Here is a 25,955-nt window from a genome sequence, read left to right on the forward strand (position 1 = left end):
TATTGAGTTTCAAGTCGAAGGTATAGAGATGGCCTAGCATTCAGTTCAACAACAATTGCACCAGTATTTATTAAGCACTTGCGCTCAGTCAGACACTTTATGAGATGCTGAAGATACAAAACCAAAAATGAAACATTCATACCCTGAAGACGCCTTCTTTCTGTTGAGGAGATAAAAAAAACATTTATGGAGATCATTTTTTTGATTGTTGTTCATTTCAATCATGTCTGACTCTTCATGAGTCAATCATGTCATGACTTCTTCATTTAGGGTTTTCTAAGAAGAGATACTGAAGTGCTTTGGCATTATGAAGAAACTGAGGAAAACAGGATTAAGTAACTTACCTTGGTTCACACAACTTATAAATGTCTTCCTGCCTCTGGAGCCAGCACTTATCCACAGTACTCTCTAGATGCACCTGGAAAGATGATAAACACACATTTCTCCAAATTAATGTCAGTCAGTAAACTTTTATTAAGCACCTACTATCCAAAGAAAGGGAAAAATACCACTTGCTTTCAAAGAGCTCAAAATCAAATGAGGAAACAACAAATAAACTACAGCATCTAACAAGCTTCATTCAGGATTAATTGGAAATAATCAACAGAGGAGGGTAGACTTAAAGAGAGATTAGGAAAGGTTTTCTGTGCAAGGTAATATTTTAGCTGATACTTGAAGGAAGCCAGGGAAGCTAGGAGGTGGAGATAAGATGGGAATGAATTCCAGGCACGAGGGGCAGTCAGTGGATTTGGGGTGTCTTGTTTGAGTAACAGCAAAGAGTCCAGTGTGGCTAGGTCAGAATATGTATTTGTGGGGAGAGGTATAAGAATATTGGAAATGGGGAGGGCAGTTTGTGAATGGCTTTGGATACTAAAGAAAGGATTTCCTATTTGATCGTAGAAGTGATAGGGAATCATTAGAGTTTATTGAAGACTGTGACAGTATTAGATATGCACATTAGAAATATCCCTTTGAAAGTTGAGTGGAGGAGGAATGGAATGGAGAAAGACATGTCATGGAGACACTATTGGGTAATTGCAACTTAAAAGGGGAGGGGATACTAATAATTAGGAGATCAGGAAAGCCTTTGCATGGGAGCTGACCCCTGAACTGTGATTTGAAGGAAACCAGGATTCTTAGAGATAAGAGATGAGAAAAATACATATACCAGAGGTAGGGAGTAACCTGTGCTAAAAGTTAGGATGCTTGGAAATAGTAATGTGAAGGCTGAATTGAGGTATATTGAGTGAACTCTATCAGCAGAGTCAGAACATTAAGGAATCCCTTGAATTCATTGAAGTAAGTTTCCTAAGTAAATACTACAAGGAAAGTTAGGATCAGGAGGTGATTTGAAAGTGTTAATGCATCTATCCATAGTGCCTACTAATTTTGGAAGTGGCCAGGTTGTGGCTGATACCTGGCCCTTGACAATTTGTCCTTCTTCCTGCCTTAAAGAGCTGCTGAAAATATTATTGACTGCTAGATAAAAAGTAAAGGATAAAGGACAGAAAATATTTTTATGATGTCTCTGTCAAACCACAGGGATGCAGAAACTGAATCAAAATTTAGGTGCCAAGAGAAAATTAAATCCAACTCTGTTTTCCATTGTGGTGATACTGGGGCTACTCAGATGTTATGTGTAGTGCCACTGTATTTTTCCAAGGTTCTGGAAACTTTGTTTCTCATGAATGCCAATAAATGTCAAAGTAGTTTTATAACCAGAAGTTAGAACTCATTTGTTTTCCCTAAAATTCAGCTTCTATCTACTCCATCGACTCTTACACTCTTCCTGTTAATCACCACTCCATACCTGAAGTTGGGATTCTGATCATCTTATTTCTTACTTCTATGGCTAGCAAGAAGTAGAATGAGTAGTCCGGGAAGCAGAGTGAGTAGTCCATTTGCTTTAATGAATCAAAGGGAAGGCAAGCTGACTGAATTCATCTTTGGAGTTTAAATAGGTGGGGAAGGAAGTTTTATGAGGTTATAGGCTCATTAACTAGAATAAGGCAGGCGCTAGACAGAATGGTAATTTGGGCTGAGTTTTTGATGTTTAGCGTCTTTAAGTTTGTCCTCTGAACCCTTGTCTCCTCCTTTGGGAGTTCTTCTATGAATGGCAGTATTTTCATGATAAGAATCAGTCCTAGATACAGGAATACCTTGAACTACCTCTTAAACATATTAGTTGTGTGATACTACAGACATAACATCTCTCACTTATCTGGGCGATTTCTTTCTTAAGATCATGAGTTCCAGAAAAGGTAACAACCTACATAGATGAGGAAATTTTCACGTATCAGTGGAATCCCATGACCAGTTTATTCTCACTTCAAGTGTTCATATCCCTATAGGATCTTCTCATGCTGCTATTATATTGGGAATGATCTATACTCCCACACTCTTCCCTATTTCATCTTTATTTTTTTTACCTTCCCTTAGGTATTCCTCAATGTCTAAACTCTATTACAATAATTTAACAATTTGCCCAACTTAAAATGACTTTAAAGACTATTTGTGGTATTCAGAATAGCCCAGGATGTCATCTGGGTTACTCAGATCAGATCAGACTTTTAAGTTGTCATTGAGATCCCATTTCAGTTGCTAAAGAGTTGATTCTAATACTTATCTGAGGTAGTTATAATGCTAATTCATGTTTCTAGACTACTGGCAAGTTTGCAAAAATAGTTTGTGGTCATACCAACACTGCAAGGATGTACAAGAGTAATTATCTCAATATTACAGATGAGTAAACTGAGACCCAAAAATTTTCAGCAAATTTCCTATGGATGACTTGATCCAGGATTTTAACTCATGAGTCCTGATTCCCATTCCTGTGCTTTTTCTATTATGGAGAGGGAACCAGGAAAGGAAAACACTTAGATTTTTAGCAAGTATCAGGAACTCTTAAATACCCTAGAAAAGATTTATACTTAGGTCTGGTAGTGTTTCTGTGGGTTTGGACCCAAAAGAACATTAACTTGCTACTTTTTTCCAATTATGATACATTTTATTACCTATTTAGATTTTTCAAATCTTATTTTTATTGCTTTTTTGTACCACATTTATTTCTGAATAAATTCCCTTCCCCTTCCATTCCAAGAGCCATTCCTTATAATAAGGATTTTAAAAATAAGAATTGGGGAACTGGGGAGGGAAGTGATTCAGAAAAAGTAAATGCTGTATCAATTATTTATGTGATAGTTCTCTACCTCTGCAATTTAAGAAGCGAGGTACATTTTCTAAACCCTAGAATTTGTAGGAAGATTCTCTATGCCCCTTTATTTCTGGCTAATGAGAGGTAAAATTAACTGTTTCCTCTTTTGATGAAAATAGAGATGGTATTTGCCATGAGAAGAAAAAAATATTTCTGTGAATTTTAATACTCCATTTTTGTGAACAAGATAATATTTCTTTTGGTTTGAAAGGACATGTCAACATTCTTGACAATTGTTTTCTACCTGTATGTGAACTGGCTCACTCAAGTAGATATGCTATTGTATTAAAAGTGAAAGTTCCTGCCTCCACTGAAGTCCAGCTATAGTGGTTTGTGATGTGAGAGAGTGGCCCTGGATCCTGAAAGTCTCTTCTCATGCACCCCAGGCTGGGGCTGACCTTTCTAAAGCTAGAAAGACTCCTAGGACACACTGAAATGGAGAAGCATTTTAATTTTGAACACATGTCATCAGATATTCCAAAGTATTAAGGTCACAGAGACCTTGGAAATTTGAGGGCAACTTCCATATTTGTGTTGCAGGAGATGTAAATGAATGGAATAGAGTGGACCAAGTTTATTGCCATCAAAAGTGATATCACATTTGGAAGGTCCTTTGAGATTGTGAAAGACGGGTGAAAAAATCATTGCCGAGTAGGATGGGGTTGCCCAGACCCACTGTTAAACTGCATAATTAGTTTTTAGTCATGTCAATAGCCGCCAGAATAACTGTCTGAAACTTTTATGGAGAAAACAGATGTTATAGTAAGGGGGGAAACCCTACTGTTTGAATTACATCAAAGAACCAGGAATGGGAATGTTCCAAACTGTAGGTTATTTTTATTCTAAATAACATTTGATGATTGAATCAAGATGGAAAGCAGATTTTTGTAAGATGGAGTATTAATTAAAAAAATAAAGTTTATACCTTTGACCCAAATATTTTCTTGAAAAGATGATTAAATTATCACAAGAGTTCTGATGGTCTTAATTATTTAATATGTGAATTAAGTGTTGCCTCATGAAACATTTCTTTGAGGGCACAAAGAAATATCCTCAAAGTTTATATCTGTAATTTTGGTGCACATCTTTGAATTGTTCCTGGTTTTTAGGTTTTTTTTTTAACGTTTCATTTACTTCTTTTCAACGTTAAGTTATTTTGCAAAAAGAAAGAGATTAATGAAGGATAATCTTTGTGAGTTTTCCAAAGGCAAGTTTCAATCATCACTAAATAAAATTTACCAAACCATCCTATAAATATAATTTCTAAAAATAATGCTTTTATTCATAGGATATGATATTTCTGAGCTGTGAAATGAATGGGTGGTGGATGCCAAGTTGATTTTGACATCTTAAAGTAAAAATGGTTTCATTTTTATTGTAGTAGGTCACTTAAAGGACATCAGAATGATTCAGTAGATGGAATTTAAAAAATCTTATTTGGCTAATGAATGTTAATGACTGCTTATTTCTCATCTGTCATAGGAACCTAATTCTTGAAATCCTTTTTTTCTTACAGAAATGAGGAATACATTATTCAACTGTGTCATGCTTCTTTCCAAAGAATAATGTCTAGATATGTAGCTGGATATTCATATGTGTGAAAATGCCTATATATGACTATCCAGCTATAAAGAATGTGTTTTTTGTGTTCATGTACATGTGTATATATACAGAGAAGAGTAGTGACTGACATTTATATAGTGGTTTAAAGTTTATAAAGTATTCTCTTTATGTTTTCTCCTTTAAGCCTCATATGATCTTGAAAGATGAGTTTTATATTTATTATCATTCTCATTTTACATCTAAAGAAATTAAGGCAAGGACCATATGAGTCATTGTACTTTAGAACAATTCTTATTAGATGGTTGTTTTTTTTTTAAATCAAACATCAGCAGGATAAATAAATCTACTGTTTCAAATGATTGTCATATATAAAGAATTCAAGTTTCTTTACTATCCTGGTGGCCCTTTCTTGGACCACTCTGATCCTGAAATATGTCCTTTACTTTTTAAACCAAGTGGCACAGAATAGAACATATTATTGCAGATGAGGTCTGACTAGGGCAGAATACAGACTAAACACCTCCCTATTCCTGGAATTGTTCTTCCTCCTACTGTGGCCCAAGAATACATTAGCCTATTTTGGCTGACATATCACACTGCTGACTCATTGAACTTGCAGTCCACTAAACTCTCCAAATCCTTTTAAGAACAACTGCTTTTTTTCCATCAAAATACCTTGAAGTAGTTTTTTTTTTTTAGCTGAAGTACAAGACTTGCCATTTTTCCCCAGTGAATTTTTTCTTCTTAAATTCAACTCAGTGTTCTATCTTGTCAAGATCCAGTATTATATGTGTAACCTTGGGAAAAACAAAAACTAAGCCTCAATTTGTTCATCTGTGAAATGGGAGAGTAGTTTGAACCAGTAGGATCCTATAAGCCATGAAAGACAGTGTCATATAGTGGAAGGAGAAAGGGATTTGAAGTCAGAGGGTCTGAGTTTAAATGCCAAGTCTCGTACTTTAATTACTAAGTATTTAAGTGCTGACTATGTTTCACATACCTTGTTAGGGAGAGAGGGAAAGAAAGAAGGGAGAAAGACAGAGAGGGAGGAAGGATAAAGGAAGGAAGGAAGGGAGAGAGTAAGGAAACCTGATCATAAGGAGCTTATATTCTCTACCCATTTGAATGATGGGTAGGAGATTTATTTCCATTTTCTGACCTTCAGTTTCTTCATTTGTAAAATGAAGGGTCAGAGCTCTAAGGGTTCTTCTATCTCTAAATCCTGTAATCTTAGGTGGAAGAGAAAAAAGGACTCTACCCACTTTTCCATGGTGATGCTAAAAAAGCTTAGAGGTTTTGGGGAGAGGGGAGGCAGCATCTACTACTGTATTCCAGGCACTGTACTGAGAACTAAAGACAAAAATGAAATGATTTCTCCCCTTCTGCAATTTTCATTCTATCTGAAGAAAAAACATGTGCATACACAATTACATATAAAATATATACTAAGTAATTATGGGATGATATCAGTGATGAAGTTCTGGTGAATGGGGTTATCCAAAAAATGCCTCACATAGATGGTGCTTAAACTGAGTTCAAAGAAGAAGTAGGAATTTTAAGTGGCATCTTTTAGTCCTGAAGGCCATCTGGCTGAGTCGTTCCCCAGTAGACTGGTAAAAATAGGGTGTGCCAATTTACCATGGGCGAAGGATGTAATGAATTGGAAAATTCCTAACAGAATTAGAATCTAATTCTCTGTAAAAGCTAAAAACTCATGAAATGAGTATGTCAGTCATACCTTTAAGAATGTTCACCTGCCTTCAAATTGATTTACAACACACAGCTAAAGTACATTTGGCATGTGGTATCCTAAGTAGTCATTTACTGGACTTTTGGAACTCATAACTGAATTAGGAACTTTGTATGTCATCATCTCTTTCTTCGTCCTCCTTTTCTCTCTCTTATCTTACGACTATGTTCCTTTGAATCATTTTATTGTTCTTTAAATGAAGAATAGAACATACTCTTATTCATGATGACTTTTTTTTTGGCTCATCTACCTACACTTATTTTATGCTGAAGTGAAAGTTTGAAACTCTAGAGGCCATGAATAGTAGTAGTTGATGTTTTTTTAAGGAACCCTTAAAAGGTCTAAAATTGACTCTGGAAATATTGGGATGAATGAGAATAGTTGAGGGAGACTTTCCATTATTGAGGGTTTTTTTTTCTTTTTTGTTTACTAGATTCAACTAAACTATTTTGGAAATTATGTTCCTAATGCTTGGACACAGGAAAATGGATGTACTCTGTGTGACTTGGATGTAATTGACCTATCAACTCTTGAAGTAAGTATAATGCTACATGCAATGTGCTCACAGACTAGGACTTGTCACTGATTTTGAATTTGTTTGGAGGAAAATAATAATAATTTGAGGTTTTTATACCTAAATTGGTAGGTCCTTTTTTTCCATTCTGTTGCTACAATTGTTCATCCAGACTTGTGAGTTCATCACTCTAGGGAACTTCAAGTGGAAAAAAAAAACTCCCTCCATCATTACTTAACTTTTAACGTTAGAGAGTTGCTTATGTTACTAAGAGATTACGTGATTTTCACAGAGATACAGCATGTCAGATGTGGAACATGGACCCAAAGCTTCCTATATCCAAAAGTTACCACTAGGCTCTCTGCCAGTCAATAGTTCTCTCTAATAAGGCAGATGGCAAAATACTGTATATAGTCTTATACATAGAGAATCTAGTTTTCCTAAACTTTAAGGATGCCAATTTCTTAGACGTCACAAGTTTGGCTGAAATACCCAAACTCAGCCTGGATATAGCTGTTTGCTATGAGTTAGTACCATGTTAGTTAGCAATCTAGTAGGTCTCTTTTGTTAAGAAAAAAGTGTAATATTACTTAGGTCCTTTTAAAATCAAATGTTATTTACTTATAGACTTTTAGGAATATTTTCCCTGTGGACACTTAGCTGAATTTTTTTTGGTAGCCAGTATATTAAATTAATAGACAAACCTCTGGAAATAGTCATTATTTAGTCATGTAGTATTTTCTTCATACCTACTACTGTTATGGTCCGGGCTAGTGAAGAACATTTAATACATAACAGCATCATTTTGCTTCAAACATATCTCATTGATAACCTGGAAGAATATTAACTTCCATGAGGAATATGTGATAGAAAGAGTATAAAATCATGAAAATTTATAGCAATGAGTTTCTAACAAACTGCTGGCCTCATCAGTGTGAAATAATTTAAGAGAACAAAATTTAACTGTAAAAAAGGCAGGCTTCTGAGAGTAAATAATTTATATTCTAACCAGTATCTAAAGGGAGATAAAGAATAAGTTGTGCACATTTAAGAGCTACTGAACAGGGGCATGTTTTATTTGAAAATAAGACATTTTGGCCAGGTTTTTAAATAACAAACTGAATATTTCCTTTTCAGAAAGAATGCCAGAATATTTCTGGATAGAGATATGATGAAGAGATGATTTAAAATGATCTTTTTTGCAGAACTTAATGTTCTGTCTTTACAAAGAGAGCTACAGTTCCTACTTGTTTCATTCTCATTTATTTTAACTGTGTAAGATGGGAATTAAAATAATAACTGTTTCTTTTCTACTGTATCTAAATGAAAAATCTCAATTCATAAAATGACTATAATTTCAGAGAAGTTGGAAATAACAGAAGAAATTCAAAGTTACAAACAATAGTCATTAAAATCATCATTTTGAAGTTAATATAATTAATTGGCCCAGTGAATAGAGCCATGGGTATGGAGCCAAGAAGATCTGTGTTCCAATCTAGCCTCAGGTGTTTACTAGCTATGAGACCCTGAATAAATCACTTAACCTCTTTTTGCCTCCCTTTCCTCATCTGTAAAATGGGGATAATAATAGCACTGACTTCTCAAGATTATCATGAGGATAAAATTAAATTTTAAAGCTCTTTACAAGCCTCAGAGTGCTATATAAAGAATAGTTAATTGTTATTATGGTTATTGTCATTTTTGTTAGAGTTATTATTGCCTTATTTTTATTATTGTTCTCATTATCAACTAAATTCAGTAATTTCAGTATTTGTTTAGGATAATTATATTTGTTTAGCCTTTTAATTGAATTTCTAAATTGTTCCTGCAGATTGTTTTACATCTGTACAACCTGTTACAGATTTAAAACTCTAGAATAAGTATATATATTCATAATAAATTCTAAATATGTATATATTTAGAATGAATTTATTATTCTAACCACCTTCAAATAATATGTCAAGTTGGATTACAAAGATTACATGGATAACATTCATTTATTTTGAAAGGAGCTTAGGAACTGCAAAATTTTGGTTCCATTAGCAGTAGGAAGCAGCATAATGTCCAAAAATCTTGTTTCCCAACCCAGTACTCCTACTTTATTTCTATGTGATCCTACGCAAGGCAATTAACCTTCCTTAGGCCTCAGTTTCTTCACTTTTAAAATAAGGGGCTTAAATTGCCTGGTCTGGTTTCTGATCATTTTTTTAGTTTTTAACTGTTTTATGGTCTACATTTCTGATGTTAAGATGAAAGGTTTTTTTTTTATTTTAACCAAATAAGCCCTATATTGTTCAAATAATATTATCTTCTCTGTCCATTTCCTTTTATTGATGCTTTCTTCTTTTTTTTACTGTTATTGTCTTTGGTTGTTCAGTCATTTTTAGTCATCATGTCTGACTCCTCAGAAGCCCATTTGGGGCATTTTTTTGTCAGATTTTTTTTTTTTTGGTCAGAGGGACTGGAATGGTTTGCCATTTCCTTCTCCAGCTCATTCTGCAGATGAGGAAACTGAGGCAAATAGGGTTGCGTGACTTCCCCAGGATCACACGGCTAATAAGTAGCTGAGGTCAGATTTGAACTTGTCAAGGTAAGTCTTCCTAACTCCAGACCCAGCACTCTCCCCACTGGGCCACATCGCTGCTCCTTTACTGGTACTGTTTACTGCTTAAAAGGGAGAGTGAAGGCTTAATTTGAACATTCAACATTAAGTTTAATCAGTTAGACTAGATGTCAAACCACCATGAAGAAGATTCAAGAGTGAACTACCTTACATTGATTTCCATACTTTGCAGATCATACTATAATGAGAATATAGGTATGTTTTCCCCCAGGTGGTAAGCTTCCTTTTTTATTTGTTCTAATTGGCCAAAAAACAGCATTTTCCTGTCTAATCAACATTTGAATGTAGCCAAAATTGAGGCTTACTTGAATAAAGACATTTTCCTGCCTTTTCCTAGGACTATCCAAGGGTAACAATTGGTGTTTTCATTGAGCAGCCAACTCCTTTCCTACCTCGATTTCTAGAGTTATTGTTGACACTGGATTACCCCAAAGAAGCTATTAAATTATTCATTCATAACAAGGTAAGTATTTGGATGAAGAATTCTATTGGGAAAGGGGAGGGCAGTTCTCAAAAAGATGGACTATCAGTAGAGACTTACATATAAGAAAGGATGCCTTAAAAGCACCACGATATTCTGTGGGGAAAATGGGATTTTTCACTCAGGTTAGACAAAGACTAAGTAGGAACATAATCAGTATTTTTAAATCTATGATGGGCGTAGATTGGGAAAACACAGATAAATCAACAGAATCCTGGAGCTTTGAAGACTGAAGCTTGAAACAGAATTTCAGAATCCAAGGACTAGTAAACTTCTAAAATTCACTATATCCAGGTTATGATACAGCTTGGAAAAGGAATTGTTAGCATATTTTTAGAAGTAATACAACAACTAATCAGTTTAAAAGAGTCTTGACTAGGGGTAACATTTATGCTGATGTCAATGAAGGAAAACATCCTGTATCCAAAAGTTCCTCAGTGCCTCTGTCAGAGACAGGCTCTTTGGCAGAAAGGACCATTAGTCTGGCTTAATGTGCCATTTATTATATTCTTAAATATTGTCTTCCTTTGTCTGCAAACTGTGGATAAAAGTACAATGTCATGTCCCATCTCTTCAGGAGTTACAAGGGAAATACACTATAACTATTAAAAAACACTCTATCTGGGATAAAAAAAGATATCTGTGTTATATTCATTACAAAGTGTTTGCTTATTTGTCAAATGATGGCATCCATATCATAACCTAGTTGGTTCAGAGGTTTTTCTTTTGGACTACACACTTAACAACTCCCATGATGCAATGAAATGGTAATAATCCTTTACTAACAATTGCCAATGTATCAAATGTTGCAGATAATCTTTGTGCATGTCATCACCTACTACCTATATCGTATTACCTACCTTGTTGAGGAGGGGGCCGGAAGGGGGAAAAGTGAGACATGGATTTGTGGATATAGCTAATATGATAATCTGTTTCTTTTGGATAAGCATATTTAATTATAGTTTAATACATATTGATAATAAGTCATATGTAGTATATTATTATATTCTGTATAAAAATAAATGGTAACATTAAAAAATGAGTGATAGAATGTCTGTTTTTATGGTGACTACTAATAGAAAAAAGCTGGGATTATTGCTTCAAAGTATGATGATGATGATACATTGTATTTTAGAATACACTTTGAATGCAGTTTTTCATTCTTTTGACTTGTAACCTCATGATTCAAATCCTTGTATTTGGGGGAAGCATCGATATATATAATTAAAGTTTTTAAATTTTCTTTTTTTAAATGATGCTCCAATGCATACTTCTTTAAACACAAGTTATATTCAAACAACAATAAAATGCAACATTTTCCAAGTGGATCTTATTTTATTAGAATAAGCCTTTGCAAAATAAGATCTGTTGTATAAGTAGCATTTCAGAACCCATTAATCACCTCTTACCTATCTGGTGTTATTTTCTTCAATTCCAGTTTTATTTCTATGTTACAGGAGGTCTATCATGAAAAGCACATCAAAGAATTTTGGGAAAAAGCTAAAGATGTGATCAAGAATATTAAAATTGTTGGTCCAGAGGAAAATCTAAGTCAAGCAGAAGCCAGAAATATGGGGATGTAGGTTTTCCAAATTTTATAATTTAATAATATATATAACTATATATATATACATATATAGATAGATAATATAGCCATATGTATGTAACCATAGAATTTAAAGGAAGTTAAAATGTTTTTACATAAATAAATATTAATGGTTCCTATTCATTCCTGAATCAGTAGGCCATAGGGTAATATTTTAGAAGGCTATTGATGCTGTTAATTTCTTTTTTTTTACTGTTAGAATTAATTTATTTAAGTATTCATCATTTATTTTCTTGAAGACCCTAAAAATAAATATCTAGTTTTGAAGGAGGAATAGAAAACTGATATGGCAGGGGTTTCATTGAAGAGTATACTTGCCAAAAATTTGTATGTATTTGCTAACATTAAAAATTAATATAACTATACACAGACCACAAACATGTAGTAGTAATTCCTTCCTTATCTGGAGTTCACTTATCCCACAACTTCAACTATTTAATTGTTGCTGTTTAGTCATTTTATAATCTTTGTGACATTTGGCGGGGTTTTCTTGGCAAAGAACCACTGGAGTGGTTTTCTATTTCCTTCCAACTCATTTGACAGATGAGAAAACTAAGGCAAACAGGGTTAAGCAACTTGCCCACGGTCAAAATAAGTCTCTTGATCCTGGATCTGAACTCAGATCTTTTGACCCTAGGACTGCCACTGTGCCACCCAGTTATCCAAATTTACAGACTGAAGTCAACAACCAATAAAATTTTTATATGTAGTAGGTACAAGTGCTAACAGAATCACAAAGTTCATGTAAGTATCACTGAAAAAAAGCCCCTCGGATCCACCTTTTATGTCTTTTGCCCTTATTTTACATTTTTTTTACCCATTCGTGGCACAATTTGGGGTCTGATTAGCAAACAAGAAACAATAAATTACTATAGAAAGGACAGGAGCAGAACATGCTCACAGCCTCTAGAAGCAGGCTTGCCTACAGCCTCTAGAAGGAAAACTTGACAGTCTGATAATAAGGGAAGACACAGAAAATCTTAATAAAGCAGGTATAAGAATTTCAAAGCACAGGAAGATAGAATCAGTGAGTCTAGTAACAAGTGGTTCTGTTCATTTTAATAAGGTTTAAAAGCCTCATTGTAAAGTACAAGAATTTCTATTCCTAACAATAATACTGAATTATTTTATTCAGTATATTCTGTGAGGTATCTTAGAATGAATTTTACATATAAAGTTGTCTAAATTTTAAAAAAGTTGGGACTGCAATTTTATGGTGGGGGAAACTCCTCCATTGCTACTTACGTGGTATTATGTACATATGATATAATGTACAAACAAATAATTTTTGTAGGGATATAGTTATACAGCTTTGTTAAAAATCAAACCCCTAAAGCATTTTTATTCATAAAACAAATTATCAAAAAATTGGAGTATTTAAGGATAGTTGGAATATAGTACAGAACTAAGGTGGTACTCTTAATTAGATATATAATTATTTATTAGATATATAATCTATTAGATAACAATAATAAGTATGTATGAGATTTTAAAGTCTGCCAGAGAGAGAGAGAGATTGAGAGAGAGATTTTGTTAATATAATCTTTGTCCACACATGATCCTTTGTATTTGCAGGTAGGAGATGGTGCATGCCAGTTTCAGTCAGGAAGGCATGAGTTCAAATTCTACCTTTGATACCCTAGACATATAACTCAATTTCTGTCTCCTACAATTTTCTCATCTATAAAATTGGGATAAAAAGAGCTCCTATCTTCCAGAATTGTCAAAAGCTGACATTTAAAGGATGTTGTCATCCTTTAAGCACTATATAAATACTAGCTGTCATTAAACAACTGCAATGACAAAATATGTTTCCTATAAAATCAATTATGAGCTCTCTGAATGTTGTTTCCTTCACATTTTTGACAGGCTATCTCAAATTAGCTAATTATGCTTCTGAGTATTATATTGTTTTATTTTTTGGTTTGGAAATGACTAATTGTCCTGTAGTACATCTAATTAACTGTAGCATTTTCTTTTGTTTCAGGGATCTCTGTCGTCAGGATGGCCAGTGCGATTATTACTTTAGTCTTGATGCAGATGTTGTTCTAACAAATCCAAAGACTTTGAAGATACTGATAGAGCAAAACAGGTATTCGGAAAGATTCACTGAGAGTCCTAGTCGAAAAATTATCCTTATGTACAATTCTAAAACCATCATATACAATGTTCTTGATCAGTGATATTTAGTTCAACAGATGTTTATTGAATGCCATATTTTGCAAGGTATAGTGCCAGGTGTTGGTAAGATATAGAATTTATTTTTTAAACTTTTACCTTTCATCTTAGAATTGATACTAAGTATTGGCTTCAAGGCCAGAAGAGCAGTAAGGGCTAGGCATTTGGGGTTAAGTGACTTGTCCAGGGTCACACAGATTTGAATCAAGGGCTTCCCATCTCTGGGCATGAAATTGAGGCACCTACCCACCGCAGAGTTAGATATGAGATTGAAACTCTTCACAGAGTACTAAATAACTAGGTTATAACTATAATAAATATAGGAAGAATGCACCAATTCAACTTGTGGAAAAGATCATGATAGCAGGGGACTGAAGGAAGTGCCATTGGGATTGAAACTTAAAAGAAGGCAAATATTTCAACAGGAACAAAGATATAGAGTGGATTCCAGTCATGGAGGATGATTTCTGCATTTCGGTTAGAGAATACAAGATGAAATCTGAGAACATGTGACCTTGGTTAGTTAAATCCTTGGTATTTCCAATAAGGATTTTACTAGAATTTTAGAACTTTGGCTTCTTATGTTTTGAGGGTACCCATTAATCAGATGCAGTTATTGTTTCCAACTCACATTGGAAAGGCACCTTTGAACCCAGAGGCAATATATAGGTTAATGAGCATTTAAGTGCCTAGTATGTGCCAGGCAATGTAATAAGCACTGAGGGTGCAAAGGAAGTCAATGAATAAGTAAAACTTTGATTATTATGTATACTCTTTGAACCTAAAGGCAACAAATCAGCCATATTGAGATTCCTTGAGAAACTTAACTACATTTTTAGGGAAATTTTCTGCCTTTGCAAAATGAGCCTCCTACAAATGTTGACCAAAGATTATATTTTCCATGCCATGCCTTTTTGTTTTTAATATTTTACAGACATTTAAACAATTTACTTTATGGTTGCTTTGGTAGATACTTGATCAATGAGCTTAGGGATAAGGATTTATTGAGTGCCTCTTAAGATATTGGCAGTTTTATGTGTAAAGCATTTTGTAACCCTTAAAACACTAAAAATATTCTGACATTTTAATTGTTGTTATCGTTTAGTTGTTTGATTATTTAGGTATTTATGTATTGATTGATAATGTGTTTATTAGGCAATGGCAATACTGGATGGAGAGTTTGGTTTGGAGTCAAGGATTTCAGATCTGTCATGCTGGGCAATCACTTACATACCACTTGCCTCAATTTCCTTATCTATAAAAGGGAGATCATAACAGATCAGCTACCTTACAGATAATAATTTTGTTTGATAATATTTATAAAGTATTTAGCATAGTTCCTGGCATCTAGTAAGAGCTTAATTAGTGAAGTTAGTTGGTACGGTGGATGAAGTGCTGGTGCTAGAGTTGGGAAGACTTGACTTCATTTTGGTCTCAGACACTTATTAGCTGTGTACCCCTGGGCAGATCATTTAACTTAGTTTCCTTATCTGTAAAATGAGCCGGACGACAAAATGGTGAAGCAAGCTAGTATCTGCCAAGAAAACCTCATATGAGGTCACAAAGAGTCAGACGTGACTGAAATAACTGAACAATGGTAAACGCTTCTTCCCCTCCATTCCATTCTGTTATATAAAAAATCTGAGTGTGGCTATTTTTCTAAAAGGAAAATAGGCTCCTTTTTGTCTTCAATTTATTAATTGCTGAAAATAATTGTAATAAGTGGAGCACAACAAATCATGGAAATCACTTCTTCATCAGTAGCTACTTAACTTTGATATTCATGTCTTATATAACGGCAGCTTATCAAATATGTAGGAGCTACAGATCTGAGAAGAATAGCTAATATAGTAGGTGATTAATTGTGTGTCCCAAAATATCTTTATATAGAAAATGGGTTGATCCCATCTCACAGATGACAATGTATATTCATAAAGACTGACTGCCCTGCTCAGGCTTCATACAGCTAGTAAAGGTCTTGAGTAGAATTCAAATCTAGGTCTCACTGGCTTGAAAGGTCCTTTCGACTATAATATACTACCCCTCAAGAATGTTCATTAACCCAAAGCAGAGACAAGATATTTTTCTATGTGTGAAAACATATCAGAAATATTTAATAGACTACAATCTCAGTGAGTAATCAGTGATACAGCAGCCAAAAGAAAGCTAATGGGATGCTTAACCTCATTAAGGGAAGAATAGTGTCCAAATTGTGAGAAGTAGGACAGTATGATTAGGATACCTTAGAAGTATTCTATTTTATCCAGTTTTATGTGAGGGTCTAGACAATATAGATAGCCTCTGAAGAAAGGTAATCAGGATGTGGCAAGGGCTTCAGGGTCATCGGAGCACTAGGGCAAACACAATTTTTAGTCTAGAGGAAAGATAATTGTGTAGGACATGATGGTTATCTCTAATTATTTGAAGACTGTCATGTGGAAGATAAATTTGTTTTGTTTGGCCTCAGAGAGTCATTGGATAGAATCTAGTGAGAGACAGATTTAGGTTTGTTGTCAAGAGAACCTTCTTACAGTGTCTGTAATTAGAGTTCTCCAGAAAGAATGTGCTGCCTCAGGAGATAGTCATTTTCATTTCACAATAAATCTTCAAGTTAAGGCTGAGAATGATTGGATACAGATTTTTCCTTTGATTTCTTCCAAATCTGAAATTCTGTCATGTTGCAGATAACACGTTTGGGTGAATACATATTTAGAAAACAATTTTGTTTTTGTTTTTTCTTTGCAGATCAGTGACAAAGTTTGTTGATTTCAGGTACATACTTTTAGAGAAAGTGATGTAGGCTAAGGGATTAGGTAAGCTTTTTACAGGGACAATGGTTAGTAATGATTTACAGTCTTAGTACGATGACTTAGTTTACCTCACTGAAGCTTAGACAGTTTTCTGTAGGCTGATAAATCAATATGTCAGTGTGTAACTGAGCTTCTCACAGAATTCCTGCATCAGTAATATCTTGGGAAAACATACAGTTTTTACAAAGTACAGCAAGGAGGGGTTAGAAAGAAGAGATTTTGGGGGGCCTCATGTGAGGAGTGATTCTGGCAAGACCATGGCTTTGATTTTACTGGGGTTCACCCTTATTACTGGGGACTACAAGCTCCTTTACTTCTTATTAATTTTGTGGCTAACATATTCAACTCTAACAGGGCAGTTTGAGATCCTCCATTACTATAGTTTTACTGTTTATTTACCTCTGATTCATTTAACTTATTCTTGAAAATTTTGGATTCTATACTAGTTGGTGCCTATGTTTAGTTTTGGCATTAATGAATTATTTATGATGCCTTATAGAAAGGAAAATATGGTTTCCTTGATTGGCAAATATAATTAGATCTCATTTTGCTATTTCTTTATGGGTCATGATTGTTTTATTAATATTTTCAATCATTTCAGTCTTGTCTGACTCTTTGTGACCTCATGTGGTGTTTTTTTGGAAAAAAATGCTAGATTGGTTTTTCATTTCCTTCTCTAGATTTTACACATGAGGAAACTGAGTTTCTGAGGCCATATTTTATCATTTTTTTCTTGTTTATACCTGGTTTTTCTTTGATTTAATTGATTAACTTAATGCAGAGTCTAGGTAAGCTTCACTCATACATAAATGAGGAAAGTGAATCCAGGAAAAAGAAGACTTTCTTTTTATCCCCAGTGTACTTATAGTGGCACTCAAGCCTAGAGTTTGGGCCTTTTAGCCCTCATTCAGTACTCTGTATAGTACACTATTAGGTTAGCAAAAATCTTTCCTGGGCCAGGGAAAGATGGATAGTTAGATGCTGATATTGATGGTGTTGTTGATGATGTAGTTGTTGACATTGATTATGTTGTTGATGATCATGTTCTTCATGTTAATGATCATGATGTTGATTGAATTTGGAGTTGGAGATTTTCCTTACATTTGAACCTTTCTGACCCTTCCCACTGTAATGATTAAATTTTTCTTAGAGACTGTCACCCTCCCATTATACTGGTCTTCTCCCCACCTCCCCCAATATATTTCTTTATGAAATATATATATTTACCCCATTTTATCTATTTTCCCATTTCTCTTCTCTTTTTTTACCCCTAGTTTTTATATATTGTGACATATCATTCTATATAGTTTGTCACAGTACCCCCTAAGTATACTTCTAGCTACCCTGAAAATAACAATTTTTAAGATTTACCAATATCATCTTTTCCTATTGGAATACAAATCATTTGAACTTATTGGGTCCCTTAAAATGTTTTCTTCCTTTCTTAATTACCTTTTGGTAATTCTCTTGAGTTCTGTATTTGGGCTTCAAATTTTCTGTTTAAGTCAGGTCTTTTCTTTCGGAATGCTTGGAAGTCTTCTGTTTTATTAAATTACCATATTATCCCCTGTAAGAATATAGTCAACTTTGCCGGGTAGTTGATTCTTGTTTGTAGACCCAGTTCCCTTGCTTTCCAGAATATCATATTCCATGCCATCCTGTCCTTCAGTGTGGATGCAGCCAAGTCTTGTGTTATCCTAACTGTGATTCTAAGAGGTGGCAAAGGTGAAAAACCAATGCATTCCAGATACTGAGGACAATCTAGACAAGGAAACAGAAGATGGAATGTCATATATCAGTAATAAATTGGCAGCTTAAAAATAAGATAATAATATTACATCACATCAGTATAAAGGCCATAAGTCATATTAACCAGGAAAAGATTAATTTAAAAATTGCCACATCTTTGAATCCCTATTTTCTTATGAGATTTAGTATAACAGCCACTCTCTATATGAAACCTCTTATAACTCCCTCCACACTATCCTTAGTAAGGTATTCACTTAAAAGATACCTTGCACCTATTTCACATATGACTATAAGTTAATATATTTTGTGAATAATATATATATATATATCTAAACTACATTTTATAAAATATCCATATATAATGGGACAGGTAGGTAGTAAAATGGATAAAATGCTAGGCTTGGAGTTAGAAAGAATTCTTCTTAAGCTCCATTTTGGGCTCAGACACTTACTAGCTATGTGACCCTGGGAAAATCATGTAACTCTGACTCAGTTTCCTTACCTGTCAAATGAGCTAGAAAAGAAATTGCAAACTACTCCAATATCTTTGCTAAGAAAACCCCTAAGAGGGCCACATAGAGTTGAACATAACATAAGGGACTAAACAACAAATGCTACAACATGGCAGTTATTTTTTCCCTGTTCTGCAAATGAGAAAGCTGAGACAGAAAAGGGACATGATTTTCCAAATTGCATAACTATTCAGTGTCAGAGCTGAAGCTTGAACCCAGCTCTATTGACTCCACTCCAATGATTTTTCTAGTATATGGCACTCCTTGTCATATGACCTTGAAATTTCTAGCATCATTGGCTAGAAGGCTGATTTTGCCATAAATGAAAAGAGACATCAAGAAGAGAAATTTTAGCAGTAAGATTTCAAATCTATTTCTGGTCCATTTGAGTCAAAAGTTCTAGTAGGATATGCCCATGGATTTGTTGACTAAGCAATTGGAAATCTAAGTTTGCTATCTTATAGAGTTCTCATGTGTGGTGATAAAGATTTGAGTGAAATCATCAAAGTGATAATTGAAGTTGATGGAAGAGATTGTAGAGTAAGAAGAAAAATGCTAAAATAACATGAGGGAAGAGAAAGGAGAGCAAAAGAAATAATGACTCCAAGGGTGGTGCCTAGAATATGATGTGTGGAAGTTAAGAGATGTAAGAATATCATGGAGATTGCCAGTAGCCCTTTATTCCAGTCTTCAGTCTACTTTCCCTCTTTAATACCTCTAACATGGTGTCCCAGATCTTGGCTAGTCATAGGCTGTTTCTGTGTGTCTTTCATGAAAATTCAGTATTTCCCTAGTTAAGAGAACTAGATCATGTCCTTAATTTTTCACCTTTCTTATCCTTTGAAGAAAGAGGTAGGTCTCCAGGTTGTAATCACTCTTAAACCTCAGAGGTGGAATTTTCTGTTTATATATAGCCTAGCCTAGCATAGGTGGAAGTTTCTTTCTAAAGGTTTAACCTTGAGGGTAGAAACAAGCTATCCTGAAATGATCTTTGGGGAGGCAACCCTCTTCAAAGTAGAGTCCTCTCTCCACAGGAAAAATGTTATCTAACCCAGTGTTTATTTATGTGCCACTGCTACATGAGGGCAGAGGCAGTTATACATTTTGTATGATGGGGCATGACTTATATGCTGATATTATCTATTCATAAATCATTTATAGTTCTAGTACATCTTCTTTAAATGCTAGAACAAACAAGTAATGCTAAGGATAACTGATGTAAACACAACATCATTTGTTGTGAACAAATGTTCATTTTTCAGATAAGGTCCCTTTCATCTCTAAAGTGATGATGCCTATCATCTGCATAAATATAGAAATATTTTTGGGGTTAATCAATGTGTTGTGACTCTATGTAGAATATGACCGATTTTCATATGACCGGGACTATCTATATATGTTATTGGGTCAAATTCAAGGAGGTAAAAAAAATTGAATGTGGATTTTTCTTTTTTACTTTTAAATTTTTGGTTTCTAACTTTTGTTTTTAAATTATCTATATTTCCCAATGTATCACGCCCTTCTTCCCCTTTGAGAGAGTTCCCCTTAGCACAAAGAATAAAAAAAGAAGGGGAAAATAATTATAAAATCTAATGAATACATCAGCCGTACCCAAAATTATATGCAGAGTTTGCTTTGGTTTTATTTAATGAATGTCTATTGGCAAAAGCACATTGTTATTAACTTAGAGAACTAATAAAAATAGCCTTATGTTTTACTCCTATTTTGTTATTTATTTTCTTTCAATTTGTTGGCAATAATGTTATTATTTTAAATTAATGTATTTATTTTTGCACATATAGTTTTTCATCTATAAAAATCCATGGTTTTAACTTGTCTTTGTTGTTAAATAAAATAAATTAGAAAATGTTGATTTCTCCCCTCCTGCCCTTCCTAATTGTTCTGATGTTTATTGTCTCTCCATTTCTTTTTGGAGAAGAAAAAACAGGTTGTCAGCCAACTGTGAAGTATTATTGAAATGCCTCCAGACATTTATTTTTACAGTTTGGGTAGTCTTTTCACTTGATGAAAAGCTGGTTTGTTTGAGAATTGAGAAGTTGAAAGCTCCTTTACAAAATGAGTTTTGAGTTACAAGGAGCTTTATTTTGCTTTTCTGCTAATGACTTTTTTTTGTATTGGGAATCTTTTAAAGACACATAATAAGATAGTTAATTCTTTGTAAATCCATTTAAGAATCAGGTATATATTTTTTGGAAATAGAGGAATTTGCAACTTAGATTCTGTTTTGAATTCAGAGATTTGACTAATTTGCAATTATTCCCTTTTAATTCATCTGCAAAAAATAGTAAGGTAATTACTATTAATAATATAGGTTGCTGTCAAGTGTTATGTCTTGCAAACTCTGCTACTTGCAAAACAAACATTATTTCCTTAACAAAGGATCCTTGTACCACTGGTCTTAGTTATTTACATGTATGATTTTGAGAAAGTCTGGAAATAGAGAAACTAAGATGTATGTCAATTGAACTTTTATAAAGGAGTATTCTGTACTCAAATGAGGTAGAGGTGCATCATGATCTCCAGTTGGGCAGGTCCAAATTAGTCTGAGAACATGTATATTATAAAGCCCTCATTCAGAAAACTGGATTTTCAAGATGGGGGAATTTCCCCTCCTGCACTCTAAACAACTTTCTAAAACAAGTTGGGGTTTCTCTCTTTTTTCAGGAAGGCTTCTAGGCCTCAGTATTGATGAGAAAAGGTTCTTTCTGATGTGCCTAACATCTGTGGGGACAAAATAAAATTGACGTTTCCTTGCAATCATTTTCCTTAGAAATGGTTTATATTGGGCAAAGTTAGAATTGTAGTAATAACAAGGATGCAAAAGAGACTTGTGGTAGTTTCATGCTTCTGGATATCTGATTCATGGAGAGGTTTTAGACCTTTTCTTGCATTTAAGGAATAAATTGTGATTTTACTGTTATAAGGAGTTTCTTTTCAGGAATACTGGTTCTTTTGGGAAATGAAGTAAAAGCAGACCAGATTAATGTACATTAATGTTCATGAAAGGTTCTCAGTTTGAATTGTGCCTCTGCCATTGACTACTCCATTTTTATAAAGTTGGGCAAAGTCTCTTAAAACTCTTGTCCTCAGTTTTCCCCTTTGTAAAATGAATGGATTAAACTTGATATCCTGAAATGTTCCTTCCATCTTTAAGTTAATGATGGCCACCAAGTTATCAAAGGACATAACTATCTACTTTACGAAGTCCAACCAATCCCTTTTGGTCCTCACAACAGCTCTTTAAAGTATGAATTATTGTTCTTCTTTTACATATGAGGAAATAGGGGATCAGAAAAGTTAATTTGCTCAATGATATACAACTTCTAAGTGATTTTGGTAGAATGCATACTCACAAAGATATACAAGCTAGATTTAAAATATAGTAGTTTTTTAAACAATTAAATATTACATTAACTCTTTTTTTTCCTCCCCTCTCTCCAGAAAAATCATTGCCCCACTTGTAACTCGGCATGGAAAACTATGGTCCAACTTCTGGGGAGCATTAAGTCCTGATGGTTATTATGCTCGATCAGAAGATTATGTAGACATTGTCCAAGGCAGCAGAGTGTAAGTTGAATTATTATTTTTTAATTAATTTATTTATTTAGTCAATTTAGAACATTATTCCTTGGTTACAAGAATCATATTCTTTCCCTTCCTTCCCTCCCCCCACCCTTCCCGAAGCTGATGCACAATTCCACTGGGTGTTATATGTGTCCTTGATCAGAACCTATTTCCATGTTGTTGATGTTTACACTAGGATATTCATTTAGAGTCTACATCCCCAATCACATCCCCTCAACCCATGTAATCAAGCAGTTGTTTTTCTTCAGTGTTTTTACTCCCACAGTTTTTCCTCTGTATGTGGATAGTGTTCTTTCTCATAGATCCCTCCAGATTGTTCATGATCACTGCATTGCCACTAATGAAGTTCATTACATTCAATTGTACCACTGTGTATCAGTCTCTGTGTACAATGTTCTTCTGGTTCTGCTCCTTTCGCTCTGCACCAATTCCTGGAAGTCATTCCAGTTCCCATGGAATTCCTCCAGTTCATTATTCCTTTGAGCACGATAGTATTCCATCACCAATAAGTTTAATTATTTAATTATTAACATTAGAAATAATAAAACAGTATTTGTACACAAGAGTTGTTTTTAATTAGAAAATGTTTTGTAAAGTTTACATATTTTATGGACAAATGGACAACATAAATTTCCAAGGTTGCATATGACCTTTTCATTGATCTTCTTACTATTGCTTTTCTGAATAATTCATGCTGTTGTGTTTGGGAACAAAAAATCAATAGGTAACATATTATCCCTTTGAATAAACATTATAAAGCTTTCAAATGCTTTGGTTGGTATGTCAGGTAATGCATGAAAAGTGTGTTATTATTGTAAAATGTTATATAAATAGAAGCTTAATTTCTGTGATTTAGACTAGGATCTAAGGTCAATTAGGGTTTCTGATCAAAGATAATAATAGTCATCACTAACATGTACATATTGCTTTAAGTTTTGAAAAGCAGTTTACATATATTATCCCATCTGTTCTCATTCAGTTTTCCTAGATGTCTATCATGTTTAACTTTTCTAAATTTACATATATTATCTCTTTTGATCTTCAAAACAAAGTATAGGTTATTATTACTCTTTTACATATGAGGAAATTAATTTGCTCAGGGTCATAAAATTCTAAGTGACTTAAGCAGATTTTGAATTTAGCTCTTTCCTTACTCTAAGTCTACTACACCATCACTCTGCCAGGTCATTTAAAATATAACCTATATTGTATGTTACTAGAAATCAATAAAATGGCTTGCTTAAATCGCTAAATTCAAAGTTTAGTAGGAGTAGACACTCAAGTTGTAATTTTGATAATAGAGAGAGTTACAGAGTGAGGGAACTCCCTTTACTAAAGCAGATTGGAAATATTTCTGCATTTTTTAGTCTTCGAGAATGGCCAAGAGCAGCAAGAATTTCACTGAGTCCCCAAGATAGCACAGCCTATAAATGTTCATGTGGAAAACTTGAATGAAGGTTTTCCAATTTCCAAGGCTAGACAGTCATCTGTCCATTCTGCTAGACTGCCCATTGGATATAAAATGAAGGATGATGATTGAAACAAATTATATTTGTATAGTAATTGCTTAATTATTTGAAATTTTAGATATAAGAAACTTGATCCTTATCAAGTAAATATCAGTGACTACATTTAATTTTAAAGTTAAAATATTAGTTTTCCATATGTTTTTCATCCTAGAAGAATGTATATAGTAACCTTTTATTTTGCTTTGTTAACTTTGATTTAGGGTGAACATATCCATTCATAGATAAGAAAATAGACAGAGAAAATGAAATTAGCTGCCTGAATTCTTCCAATCATTTCAGTTCTGTTTAGAGAGAAAAGCATAAAATTTCCACAATTCAGACCCAAGTTTTTTGACTTTGCATTCTTAAATTTTCCTAATCTTCCACATTGCTTCCCTTTTTATGTGTGTTTGTCTGCTCTCAGGGTAGAAAAGTACTCTTTAATATTAAAATGTACACTGAAAAAAATGATTATTATAAAAATATTTTTAAAGATGTCACTGGTGCCAACAGTCTAGTATAAGATTAAACTTCATTATAATATTAAGGAACATTTTGTTGACACTGGCATTGCTTATATAAGCTATAGACTGATGTGAGCAGTATCTAGTAGTAGGGTTAGAAGCTCAAAGCTATAGGAATCCAGAGTAGAGAGTTCAGATTTCCATTTAAATTGTTTAGACTCCAGATCTGTTTGTTTTATTTTGTCTTTATTCCTTGATGCAGTGATATAGAAGTTCATTTTTTTTTTACAAATGTCCTTCATATACTCAATAAAAGTATTATTTTATATTCAAAATCCACAATGGAGGATACAATCTTAAAGGTATAACAAAGATATTTTGCTGTCAAGTCATCATTTTTATTAACAGTTTATTATATATTCTTACAATGATTTTTTTTCTGAATTTAATTATTACATTAAAATATCCTATAAGAGGTTGTTCTTCTTTAATATACAATTCCTTTACTGCCAGAAAACCCTAATCTGGTGATTTCTTATGTCATGAAAATGACTGCTTTCACTCCCAAGGAAGGCATACTCTGCCAGCTTCAGGCTTCTTGAAAATACTGTGACTATTATCTATGCACAGATTATTTATGTTTTCTAAATAAGTATGGAAAGTCTTATCACCAGCAGGCTGACCTGTGGGGATAAAACTATTGAACATAGCAAACTCTAAAACAAAGAAAAAACAAAATGGTTCCCCACCCTATGTGAGCTGTTTCCATTGGCCTTCTATTCTATAGAGCTCATTTTCATTGACTCTCTACTTCATGTGGCTCATTTCTAGTTCCATGTTGTTGGTGATAGAGTTGGGAGGGATGACTGTAAAGAACCAGAAAGCCTGAACGGGTTATAATCTGCATTTGGAGAGAGTATGCTTATTAGTGAGTATGATTGAGGTCAAAGATCCATTGAAGTATCAAATACTGTTATAATTGGGAAAATTATTCTTTCACAGCCAGTATGTGGGCTATAAAACCTTTAAAGGGTCCTTTCTGGATATCTAAGAATAGTCTGATTTATACTACAAAAGACTTGTTGGATATACTAACAAATCTGAAGATTGCAGACTTTATTATACATCATCATCTAAGTCATCATTATGATCCTGTATATTTGGTGTGTGAGAGAGCGAGAGCGAGAGAGAAAGAGAAAATGTACTTGGGGCAAGAAGCAAAGAATCCAGGAATATCCTGAAAAAGAATGGGAAAGCAGAGTAACCTTTTCCTCCCTAGTAGTTCTCTAACCTCTAATTTATGATATAGTTAGAGACAACTCTCATGAGTTTATCCATGGTTTGAAAACAAAATCTATTGTTGTTGGCTGGGCAAAG

At 33.9% G+C, this 25,955-nt stretch overlaps 1 protein-coding gene across 2 annotated transcripts in view; it reads left to right on the forward strand.

Annotated features, from left to right (window-relative positions):
• PLOD2 (procollagen-lysine,2-oxoglutarate 5-dioxygenase 2) overlaps window positions 1-25,955 on the forward strand; it is a 106,309-nt gene that overhangs the window by 63,777 nt on the left and 16,577 nt on the right. For both annotated transcript variants that reach the window (XM_001371757.4, XM_007502093.3), the window contains exons 8-12: window positions 6,961-7,062; window positions 10,002-10,127; window positions 11,603-11,724; window positions 13,739-13,843; window positions 22,463-22,588. In XM_001371757.4, the coding sequence (XP_001371794.1) occupies window positions 6,961-7,062; window positions 10,002-10,127; window positions 11,603-11,724; window positions 13,739-13,843; window positions 22,463-22,588 (581 nt within the window). The remainder of the gene's footprint in view (window positions 1-6,960; window positions 7,063-10,001; window positions 10,128-11,602; window positions 11,725-13,738; window positions 13,844-22,462; window positions 22,589-25,955) is intronic.

The sequence above is a fragment of the Monodelphis domestica genome, chromosome 8, assembly GCF_027887165.1.
Source record: "Monodelphis domestica isolate mMonDom1 chromosome 8, mMonDom1.pri, whole genome shotgun sequence".
NCBI classification, from domain to species: domain Eukaryota; kingdom Metazoa; phylum Chordata; class Mammalia; order Didelphimorphia; family Didelphidae; genus Monodelphis; species Monodelphis domestica.